This window comes from Notothenia coriiceps, unplaced genomic scaffold (assembly GCF_000735185.1).
Source record: "Notothenia coriiceps isolate Sejong01 unplaced genomic scaffold, NC01 NC01_scaffold00030738, whole genome shotgun sequence".
Lineage (NCBI taxonomy): Eukaryota > Metazoa > Chordata > Actinopteri > Perciformes > Nototheniidae > Notothenia > Notothenia coriiceps.
Window position 1 is genome coordinate 6,837 of NW_011363439.1, and position 12,499 is coordinate 19,335.

Here is a 12,499-nt window from a genome sequence, read left to right on the forward strand (position 1 = left end):
CTTCAGATTTATTATTTCCTTGCTTGCCTTTTCCAGATCTTCAAATGCTGTCTCAACTGAGGAGATGCTTTCTAGATCATCATCCTGTGTCTCTACTTCAACCTTCTTTTCTCCAGTTTTACTTTGCTTTGCATTTCCACCTTGAGTAACCATCCACACAGGGACAGTCTCATATAACGTTTCTCCCTCCATCTCTTGCACTTGAGAAAGGATTCCTTTGAGTTCCTCTCGTTTCCTCAAATTTTCAAAGATTTCACTGGCCGCTTTCTCATTTCCCTTCATGATCTCTTCCTTGTGGACAGAAAGCCTTTGTCTTCTTTGGTCGTCTGTCTCTCTTCCTTTCTTTTTTCTTAAAACAACTTTATCTTCAATTTTGTGTGGCTTTTCGTTTTGCTGTACGTGCTGTGCGTCATCAGTGTTGCGTTCATCTTTGGGATATGATTGGTGTTGCTGAGCTGAGGTATTGTTGGTTTGCTTATGGTCACTATCACTATCATTTATCACTCTTACCCTCTTGGACAACAAAGGGACTCTATTCTCTTGAGTCTCACTCTTTTTTCTTTCGAAGTTATGTAGAGCAGCCTGCAAGCTCATGTTCATTTCATGTTTACCTTCTTCTGCATAATTCTTCATGCACATTTGTATCTCCTCAGCTGCATTGATTTTCTGTATTACATTTCTGTCCATCTCCATTTCAGTGCTGTTCAACCTCATGACGAGGCCTTCTGATTTGCTTCCTCTAAGTATTTTCTTTTGCTTCTTATTTTCCTGAACCTTTGAGTGGGTTGGTAGACTTTCTTGCGTTTTATTTGAGTCATGGAATGCTTCAATACAGTTTTGGTGCGATGTTTCATGTAAGGCCTCTTTACTGGTTTGGCCATGTGTTATGTTTTCCGAAAGTTTATCTGGACAAGGCTTGGGAAAGCTTTTCTTTGGTTTTGGAAAGATGTCTGGGCGTTCTATGTTGTCTGTAATGGTGCAAGGGACGTTGGGAGCAGCTAAAATATTCTCATCTTCTACAACTACAGATTTGATCCATTGTGGCTTTGGTGGTAAAGCTGGCTTCTGCTCCTGCAGTTTCTCACTTGTCTTTTGAGGGAGTGGAGATGGAGCTTCACACACAGAGCTGGAGGATCTAGAGTTTCCATTTGCTACAGGGTGGGTCGTTGAATTCTGTGTTGTTAGCGATGGTTTTCCTTCACAGGTTACTGAAATTGAAGGAGACAGTTTTGTGTCAGATGGAGGCACAGACACCACAACACACTGCTGGTGAACAGTCTTGCTCCTCCCTGAACAAGCCTTTCCTGAATTCCTGTATATCATTGCAGCTTTATAGTCTCCTTTGGATACATTTACACTAGACTTCTCAAGAGATTGCAGAGCCAATTGGACATTACCTCTTACAATATCTTCTTTATCTAGGAGCTTCTGCTCTGTTGCTGCACACTGCAGAGACCTAATAGCTGCCCTCACATCTCCTCTGACTTCTTCTGTCTCATTTTCTGTTGTCTGAACATTAGGCTCACAACCTACAAAAGGTGGCAGTGATTCTGGTGCACATTTACTGATTATATCTGCACTTTGTTGAAAAGCCTCAAAGGAAACATGGCTTTCCTGATCTTTCTCAACACTGACCTTTGGATAAGTCTTGGTTTGCTGGCTTCTGGAGGTAGACGAACATGCAGATTGCATCACTGTGGAGGAGCTTTCCTCTTGTGCTGTGACATTCAGGTTGTATATTTTTCCAGGGACAACGACTTCACGCTCCAGATGCAGGCTTTGCTGCTTAGCGAACTCAAGAGACTTTTTGGCTGCTTTCACATCTCCGGCTAGAATAACTTCTTTTTGGGCTTGACTTCCTTCTATTTCAGGACCTGACAAGTTCATGTCATAGATAGTTCCAGGTTTAACAATCTCCCGCTCCACACACATGCTCTGTTTCTTTGCACGTTCTAATGACTGCATTGTTGCCTTGATGTCGCCAGCCACAATGTCCTCTTTTTCCACCACGGCATGTTGCATCAAAGCAAGTTGTTGCTTTGCTGATAAGATATCCCCAGCGATTATTTCTTCTTTTGGATGGTAGTTTTCAACACCAAGAGGGCACTCCGTCAAAAACACTTTTTTGGTGTTCTTTACATCCCCTGGCAAAACATCAGAAATGGTTCGCTCCACCTGCTCTTTTTGTTGACAGAGGTTTCTCATTGCTTCCTTTACATCCCCCTGAACTATTTCAAGGGGCTCCTCAGACAGATGGCAGTGATCAACTTCATCTCCTATTGCCTCAGTGTGAAGACTTTTCAGATAGTTCAGATCTCCTTTCTCAATGCAACTTTTGTACAGATTGACATTTCCCTTTTCATTTTCATCCACCCTACACGACACTGCAGTCCTCTGACTATTGGCCGTAGCTAATAGATTTCCGATCGTAGACCTAACGTCTCCCTTCTCAATAACGTGACTCTCAGTTTTGGTTTCAGAATTGCAGATGAGTGAATAAACTGACATCTCTGCTTGCCCCCCTGCAGTCTCTTGCATGATGATTCCATTTTTTAAATCCTTATCTTCGGAAAGGAATTCATCGATCATCTGGACAATGTTTTGTAGTCTTGTATCCCTCTCGAGGTTGATAGTTGTGGATGAGTGGTAGACTGGAAGTTCTACGACTGTGGTGTTCACTTTACCCTTCTCCACTTCTCTAAGAAGACTAACTTGGGGCTTCAGAGTTGGTTTGAGCAGAAGCTGTGACATGATGTTCCTGATGTTACCACCAACAACCTCTTCTTTCTGGATTTGCACACCTTTATTGCTTTCAAGCTGATATTTTGCCATGTTAACATTTCTGCTTTCATTTGCTTCTATTATGATGCCACTTGAATGAACAAAAGTCATTTGGTAAAGATAGGACAGGGTGTCAGCAATACTGTTGGCAGTGATTTTGTCCAGTGGAGTTGTCTCGAAGAGCCAGGTTGTGCACTTCACATCAGATTTTGGCATTTCCTCCTCAGTATCTTGCACTGAAGTATCCTCAGGCTCCTTGATCTTGTCCAGTGGCTGTGATTCAAACAGCCACGTGCAGCGTTTAACATCCCCTTTCTGACTGTCTTCCCTGTGTACTGCTTGTACTGGACCTTGCTCCTGAAGTTCTCCTTTCAGACTGTCAATGGTTTGATTCTCAAAGAGCCAGGTGGAGGTTCTGACATCGCCCTGCTGGACGTCAGTGACACTAACCATTCGCGTGAACTTCTGGCATGACTCCTCAGATTCAAATATCTGTTTATTTAGCTGCACATTATTGCTCCCAAAGTCTTCAATAACCCTCACAGAGGGCTCATCTCGGCTGGTAAGTGAGTCCAAAGGTTGTGTCTCAAACTTCCATCTTGCGGATTTGACATCTCCTTTCTTGACATCTTCTTGTGTAACAGCTCGGATCACGTAAACCTCCTTCTCTGCCTTGATAGCGTCAAGGGGTTTTGTCTCAAACATCCACCTTGCTCCTCTTACATCACCACTCATTACCTCCTCTTTTTTCACAGTTGTTACTTCATGAAACTGGCCTTCTTTGTCCCTGATCGCATACAGTGGCAGGGACTCAAACAGCATGGTGCTTGACTTCACATCAACATTGCTTGGAGGCTCTTCCACAGAGTCGGACATCAGTTCAAGGGGTTGGTTGTGGATTTTGTCCAGTGAGGAGGTTTCAAATATAAACCTTTTGTTCTGTACATCCCCACCTTCTACAGTGCTGACTCTCCGGATGCTTCCATCCTCATTGTCCTCATTCATCTGGTTCATTGGACAGTTTTCAAACATCCAAGTACATTTGTGTACAGAACCTTTTTTGAGGTGTTCATCTTGGTTCTGTTCATTCGATGTCACCATTACTGATCCTATTTCATCAATGGACTGGGATTCAAACAGTTCTTTGACTCGTGAGACATCTCCAGACTGAAAGTTGACCTGGCTGACACGTCTCTCATTGTGCTCAGAATTTGCATCCTTTCTAATGCTATCCAACGGTTCAGTTTCAAACACATGTTTGACTGTTTGAACACCAACTTCAGATTTAACAGAATCCTTTATGGTGTTGCATAGTTTCAAGTTGTACTCTTCGCCATCTTTAATGCTTTCTAGAGGCTGTGATTCAAAAAGCCAAGTAATGGACTTGACGTTGGTTTTGTCAATGGCTTCTTTAGCATTTACTTGTTCAAATTTGTCATACAAAATGTCCATTGGTTGGGTCTCAAATAACCAAGTACATTTCTTGACATCACCTTTTCGAGGTTCCTCTTCTACAGATGCATCCTGCTCTTTCTGGTTGAACTTAGAATGGATCCCATCTATTGTTTGGGTTTCAAAAAGCCACTTCGCCATATTGACATCGGCCATCATATCTTCCTGTCTGGTGATGCCTTTTATCACCTCTACATTTCCTTTTCCCTCTGCAAGCTTGTCTAAAGGCTTGGTCTCAAACATCCATTTATAGTTTTGGACCTTCCCTTTGATTAATTCTTCTCTGCTTACTGTTGTGACTGTATGGAGGTTTCCAGAGCTGTCCTTTATTGCATACAAAGGAGTTGTCTCCAACATTGCTTTGTTATCTTTTACGTTTCCTGCTGCAATAGACTTTTCCTCCTCAATTATTTCTTCATCAGAATGAGCAATTTTGCTCAGAGGAATTGTTTCAAAAAGATTTTTGAATCCCTTCACATCACCCTTTTCAATCTCTTGTTCCTTGGATTGGGTGTTCTTTTGAGTACTACATCTCTCAAACATCTGTTTTTTGCCTTTGACTTCACCTTGTTCTTCAGCTGAAAGAGTAACTTTCTTCAAACGGCCAACTTCGTAGCTATCATTAAGGGTCTCCATGGGTTGAGTTTCAAACAGCCACATAGAAGTCTTGACATCACCTGCAATAATTTCTTCTTTTTCCAAAGGCTTTTCTTCAGAATCTCCTTTCAGCGCTGCCAAGGGCTGCATCTCAAAGAGCTTTCTCTTGTTTAGGACATCGGCCTCTCCTGTTCTTTCATCCACCGTTCCTTCAAACATGTCTTCTCCAATGACCTCTTGTATTGTGTCAAATGACTGAGTTTCAAACATCCACCTCTTCTGATCAACTCCTCCTCGATTCCCCTCTTCCAGAGATATACCCCGAATTATTTTAACCCCATCAGTTCCCTTATTAATGAGGCCCAATGGCTGGGTTTCAAAAAGCCAGCGGGCAGTGCTGATGTTGCTGCTGTTGATCTCCTCCCTGCAGATGGATTTAATCTCATGGATATTGCCTCTGTTGTCTTTTATGGCACAGCAAGGTTCTGCCTGGAAGAGTTTGACAGTCTTCTGGACATCTCCTTTTTGCTCCTGAAGCTCAGATCTCAATTTTAGGAAGCTATAGTCTTCTATGGAGTTGCAGCGTCCCAGGGTACTCAATGGTTTAGATTCAAAAAGCAGCCGTGCCCCTGTCACGTCTCCTGGCTGGATTGAATCTTTTAGCATTGCTTCGACTAGTTCACCTTCTTCTCTTTTTAATTTATTTAGAGAATCTAAGGATTGGGACTCAAACAGCCACGTTGATGTTCTAACATCGCCTCTGACAGAAGTCTGTCTTTTAGTAGACATTTGTTGGGTGCTGTCAATGTGCTCAAACATGGAGGAGGTGCCCCTGACGTTTCCACCTGTTAACTCCTCATCATCCATTAGCTTCTTGGTTTCATGAGGATGATCCCCAATATTGTCCAGAGTCCAGTTCTCAAAGATCCACCTCATGGACTGCACTTCACATTGATAAGCTGCATCCGCTGCCTGAGTGTTTTCTTGCTGCACTGCCTTCATTATCTCATCGTCGTCTACGTCATCAAGACTTGCCCTTAGGTCTGGGTGTATGTGTTTGAAGAGCCTCTTTAGCTCACTCTTCTGCCGTTGTTGTTGGATCGAGGAAAAGCTTTCTTTGGGTGGAGGCGGAGGGAGATTACTGAAGGCGGAAGGCCCTTCATAGTCAACGGGTCTAGGTGGTACGGGAGGAGGTGGTGGGAGAGGCAGGTTGTCTTCATCATGAGCTGATTGGGAAACTGTGATTTTCCTGGCTGGTTCGGCCATCTTTAAATGAAAGACAGATGGGAGTAAAATGGTCAGGTTTCAGTAATCAAACAGATTATTATGTAAGATATGTGCAAATATGAGAATGACATGCATTTTAACAAAGTGAAGCCATACTTTACCTTTGTCTTGCTCGCTTGATGTGTTTCACAGCAAACCATCCTCTGTCACACCAGGCTTCAACACTTCATAGCTGTTAGTAAGCGGACATCACACAGGCACCCAGTCTATACCATAAGGGCACTAAGTTACATTAGTAACTAAATGTCTGCCTTGACTAATATCATTTGTGAATAATATTTATTTTAGCCACTAAATGCTCCACCATATTCACTAGCTGGTTGCTCATTTTGTTTGTTCTGTGCGAAACAGATACTCTTTTAGAGTATTTTAGAGGCTTTTAGAGCTTTTTTGCAGAAATGTGCCGTCGGCTGCCGAAAAAAAAAAACACTGGCGAGAAGAGTGCAACTGAATCAAAATAGTAAATTGGGTCTTCAAAACCCAAACTATGAGCTATAGGGTACACTTGGAGTTGGGTTATAGATACTTGTGGGTTTTTCAACATGAGCAGCAGCTTTAAGAATGTTCATATTCTGTGTGGGAATTAATTGTATTTTTTTATTGTTTTATTTTTAATCCAGTGAGTTGGAGTATGGAAACATTAGAAAATGTGTTACTGTCCAAAAATGGTAATTATTATTTCGGTATTTTACTACGGTTTTCTTCCATAGTAATTTATCAAGATTGAATGTTCACACTTATTTGTGTAGCACGTTGAGATTTTGAATATTTAGTTTTAGAAGAAATCCAAAAAATATAAATACTAATGTTGGTCTGCTATTGGTGTTAACAAAAAGGTAGAAAAACCAGAAATACATTACTTGTCATTGTCTGTTTTTAAGGTGAAATAAATTGTTATTGAACAAAAAGCAGCTAAGTTGTATTGAATGGCTTTTTCCTAACTCATGCCATTATATGATATTTTCATGTTGCTTCTTAAGTTGTTGAATGTTAATTAAAGGATAACTGTGTTTTGGTTATTTTCAAGCAAAATAAGAGTCATTTTCACAGCACACATATTAGCAGCACCCTCACACTGCAGTAGAGAAAGGTGAGTGAACTATACAGTACCTTGCTGTTTTTAGCACTTGTTCCTGAAGTACTGACAATTTCCTATTGAACAGAAAAAAAAGTAATTTTGATCAGCATGATATATGAGTTAGTTCATTTATTTTATGAGAAAGTTGTTGCAGTGCTTCACATGTGCTTTAATTGGAGCTGAGCATAGTGGTTATTCTCCATTGAAGCCCTTGACCTCCGTGTGTGGGGAGGAATGAGAGGCATTTCAGGAACTCACTGGCTGTGCTGAGCCTCCTGTGGAGTCGATAGCTGCTGCTCTTGACAGATAGAGAGCTGATCTGTCTCTCACCGAGGAGGAAGTAGATATCCTGTGTCTGCTTTGTCTTGTTGGCGTCTCTCCTTTAGTCAGTGATGGACTATATTTATCATCTGCAAAATAAATAAACCAATAATTAAAATATAAGATACCATGTTAAGTAAAATAACCTTGGGAAAGTATCTGTCCTGCTTGTTTAGATGTGTTGACACGTTTTCCAGAACAAGTGTGAAGTGTGTATAGTGCCAGCGACAAGTTTAATGATAACAATGTGTGGGTGTATTTTTAGTGATGGAGGGAGCTTTCTTATCACTGTTACAACTCACTGTTAACTTGTGGCAAACAGTAAACAGCATCCAGTGATTTTGAGTAGCTTGGCGGACTTATGAGTTAAATGTGACATAGTAACAAACAAATGCTTTTACGAAGATTTTGAACCCATAGGTGACATGACAAATAGGCCCACACAGCCAGCCTGCTGCCTGCCAAAACAGCAACTGCTAGCTCAGCTGGGGTGACACGGATTGTTTTCACATTGTTTGTGTGAGCTCTCTGCCATCAAACCATCAAAACCTGACCAAAGGAATGTGCCTGCCTGACCCCATGAAAAACATGGAAAATACCTCAGCTTGATATGTGTTAGTTCACCTGGTTGTTTTACTCTGCGGTAAAGAATATGGTAGGTATGTTGAATTCAGAAAGTATTTCAACAACAACAGCACTGCAAACAATATGACCAGAGGTCAGCCCAGAGTGCTGCTCAGGCCATCCGGCTGTGACTAATGTTCAGATTTGAACACACCTCCCCTTTTCAAACGCTAAGCCCCAACAGGACAAAAGGATGGAACAGCAAGCTGGCGCCTCTCACGAGTCCGGACTTAAACTATTTTCATAGATGGGTGAGCAGACAGAATGAGCGCCATGCGTGCCCAGTTGAAGTCCTAACCCAATCAGCTGAGAGGTCAACTTATCATTACTCATACACTGGCATCAATATCTGCCAGATATACAACATCCAGTTGTTACCAATCAAAGTGAATTCTTTGACGTCCAACACCTTTCTCTGTGATTCCCAACCTGACATCTCTTTGATCTGATTCTCCAGGAATGAAGAGGAGCTATTAGCGGCACAGCAATGTAGGGGGTGTTTTGGGCCGCTGGCAGCTGTACAAATGGTGGTGAAATGCAGTTGCTATTTGTTCTTCACTTCCACCACCTTCACCACCGTCAGCTGTTGGCGATTGTAGCCACATTCACAGACTGTAATGAAAACCTGCATGCCAAAAGGCGGCTCATACAGGAGGGCCCCACACAGCACATCGTGCTATCAGGTGTGTTACACCTGATAATACAACATTATATTGAATTTCCTTATTGCTTTTATGGCAGATATGCTGCTTCTCGTTTTATAGTTCACCTTGACTGATGATAGAAAGAAGGAAAGCTGACAACTGCAAGTTCCTGTTGTCTGACCTCCCATTCCAAGCATTTCTAAGGATAAAGGGCTGGAGATTTATAGCCACTCAAGACTAAATGAAGATGCCAGCAATGCACTTACAGTACACCAATCTGTGACCTTATTTAGCTCTGATATCACTTATAAGGAAATCACCATAAACAATAAGTATTCAGACTGCCAAAGGCGTTTTTAAAATCAAATTTGGTAACTCTGTAATTAATCCTAACGTTTTACCCTTTTAGTGAATCAGTTAAAAGTAAATGTTTCTCAGTGACTTATGATCAACACACAATATTCAATTTAAACTTAATCTTGTGAATGAACTGAAAAAACATAAAGATCATCCACCACACTCCATATTTTTTCCCCGGACCAACAACATCCGAAAGAACAAAGCTTTCTCCGTCACTATTATACAGTATATTTCACATTAGCAACACAATCACTCAGTTTCAATCAAGTCAATACTCATGATACTCACTAAAATACTATCCAGCGTGGTTCTCTGTCTCTTCCCTGTATCTCTGGGTGTGCTGGATAACTCTTAAGGCCCTGTTAAATGTGATACAGCCGGTCTCCTCTCTGCTTGTCGCTTCACTCTGACCAAACTCTTTCTAGTCCTGTGGTCTAGGTGACAGCTGATTTTTATCAGAGACCACTGCCCCACTGAAAGACTTGGGCTATTTTGGGAGGGAGTGCTGGCGGCTGCTGCAACTCGGCTGAGTCAATCGCCTCTGTTAGTGACTGAGGGACTGGGACACCCCTCCGGCCTCCGCCTCCCATTCCCATAGATACATTGTCACCCACTATAACGGGAATGGGGTGGGACCTGCAGTATGTCTGTCGGAGGGCACTTTGGGAGCAACATAATAAAAAAACACAGTAAAAGTCCCTTTTGGTAAAGTTGTTCACTAATAAGACAGCTGAAGACATATTAGTATTGTCACATATTTGCTACTAGATTATTCTAGTGGCCTTCTAATCTTCTAATGGTCAAAATAGTCATTGGTCTTTTTTTTTCAAGCTTTGTGCCTCAATGAAGACATTTATAGTTTAACTATTTTTGCATACATTTTGGCAGAGATGTGCTTTTTTGTTTTATTTTGAAATGTATTTGAAACCTAAGCTCCTATAATAAGACTATCATAAACAGTTTAGACAAGTACTGACAGTCAGACCCTTATTGACCAAAACGTCCCCAATGAAACCATCTAATACCACCATTTTCGATCCCAAAGCAATTACAGCTCTAAACAATCATTTCTGTTATATCAGGCTTTCAATTGAGAGCAAAGGATTCTAAATGTAATTGGTTTTTTTCAGAGTTTGTGTTACAGGGAAAAAACGTGCTATTTTCATGGTTTCTGGTTCAAGATATAAAATGAAATCAATGTTGTTTATGTTGCTAGTCAATGGCTGACATTTAAATAGGACTAATAATAGAAAATAGTATACATCATTTTTCAAAAATATGTTGCTAACTTCTTTGAAGTGAAGCAGAAGGGTCAGTGAACTATGTGTCTTATTCACGCCAGACTCATCTCAGGGTCAAAGCGTCAACTACCGTTCGCTGTCTGATATCAGTTGCTTGACACGGATAGGCTTGGCTCCGAGGGCCAAGGTCTGCGTCACGGTCGGAGCCATCAGTAACAGCCTCACTCTATCTTAAGAACGTAAGCCCAACGCATAGTTATGCCTTTACACTGCTGCATCCTCGTCTTTATTTAGCTGTTTTCCTTCATTCCCAGGGCCAAAGAACATAGTGGTCAGTGTTTACCCAACTCTGTCAGGATTTGTATTGTGACACTTTCAAAACACAAGGAGATGATCCTGGCATTTTTATTCTGGTAACTTAACCCAGATTCATTGGATATACCTGACATTTGGGAATGCTAAAACACTGTTTTTGACACACGGATTAATAACACAAATGTTTACTCACCCATAGATCAGAGAAGGCATTCTTACTTTTCAAAACGTTTTCAATAGTGCTGTAAGGTGAGGACACACTGTGGCCCCAGAATACAACAGTGATGTCATGCCTTTGAGGGAACCACCGACCCTGTATGCCCTGTCAGATCTCAGACTATAAACCTGAAATGAAGCACCGCTGCTCACCATGTGAGTGTCTCCATGCTCTGGCAGAAGACTCTTGGAGTCCGTTCATGGCCTTCCCTCCTTCCACCTGGTCAGCTCTCTGTGAATAAACAACATATAGTGAGGTTAGGGAATTGGGCCTGTTAAGATCCGAACCAATTACAGCTTAATGTAAAAGTCTGATATTTTGGAGAAGTAACGTTTGTTCGCTTTCTTTATTAAAGGTTTAATGTGGATATCAATACAACTGTGTCTCCCTGTTGAATGTCTCTACTGGTTTCAAAGGGTGAGATTGTATAGAGGTCTATAAGTAAACGACCGGGCTTCTCCCCTTGATTTAAAACCCTTTTTTAAATCACTGGTTGCTAGTCGTCTAATGGTGCCATTAAAGGTAAAATAGAGGGTAAAGGAGGATATGTTTTATAGCGAGGATATATTGTAATTGACGGTGTTGTCTGGTTGTCAGTGTTTTTTTAAGGGTATTTTAACCCTTTCGCAGTGTGTTTTCAGTTCATGAGAGTTCAAAATGTCTTCAATGTCCATTAAAAAAAGGGGACAATGGACAAATTGCCAAATTCCAGGTTTGAAAAGTAGTCCACAAACTAATCCAGTCTTAATGCTAAGCTAAGCTAACAGTGCTGGCTTTTTAGCTTTTAGTGTACATACATGAGAGTGGTATCCATCTACACATTTCACGCTTAGAAAGAGAGCTAATAAGAAATGTTCCATAATGTTTCACTATTTGACGCTTTGACACTAGGATCTAAACTTTAGATCCTAGTGTAAAAGCTACAGTGGAAATTGTCAATGGGCGGGTCACAGGAGGATAGATTTGAGTGGTTCAACATTTCGGGTCGCGATCTATTGACTAAGGAAAAAGTAGGTCCCGAGGCCTGACCAGTTGAGAACCACTGATCTAAAGGTAGTCAATTCAGTGAAACCTGATATTAAACTAAACTCACACACCTGATTGGTTGTATCCTTTAAGGAGGTGTTGGGACTTCTCCAGTCCTGCAGAGGGCAGTCTCTCTCTGTCTTACTGCCAGTGTTGAGCCGGGGGTTGCTGGTGAAGCTTTTATGAAGGCCAGCCTTGGACTCAAACAGGGCGCACAGAGCTCTGGTACCTGAAGGCTCCCTCTGAGGAAGGAAGTCCATGGAGCAGCTCCTGGACAGATTAGAGCTTCTTCCAGACCCGCTAAGGGCCACATTCTCCCCTCCAGTGTCCAGCCTCCTCAATCCACCATCAACACAGCTTTCTGACACCTGAAAGCAGCATTTTATTTGTATGTGATTTCTGGCAATGTTTTATTGGTTGTTACATTTATCGCTCGTAATAAGTAAATACAAATATGTTTTACCTGGAGTTTGTGATCCTCCTTTTCAATACTGCTCAGGTCAGCACAGCTTTGGTAACTGTTTAAACACATTTATTGACACATGTATTACAGTGT

The 12,499-nt window shown here is 41.6% G+C and overlaps 1 protein-coding gene across 2 annotated transcripts; it reads right to left on the reverse strand.

The window, feature by feature from the left end:
* Positions 1–744: 744 nt before the first annotated feature.
* Positions 745–12,225, reverse strand: xirp1 (xin actin binding repeat containing 1). Of its 2 annotated transcripts, XM_010787585.1 has the most exons (6): positions 12,015–12,225; positions 11,070–11,148; positions 7,454–7,605; positions 7,228–7,269; positions 1,636–6,096; positions 745–1,208 (listed from the first exon to the last, which is right to left on the reverse strand). In XM_010787585.1, the coding sequence occupies exons 1-6, from the start codon at positions 12,201–12,203 to the stop codon at positions 1,206–1,208; spliced, it is 4,926 nt and encodes a 1,641-aa protein (XP_010785887.1). In that variant the 5' UTR covers positions 12,204–12,225; the 3' UTR covers positions 745–1,205. The 2 variants fall into 2 exon arrangements, with proteins under 2 accessions (XP_010785887.1, XP_010785888.1); XM_010787586.1 differs by lacking the exons at positions 11,070–11,148; positions 12,015–12,225 and adding an exon at positions 9,433–9,621.
* Between the last annotated feature and the right edge of the window lie 274 nt (positions 12,226–12,499).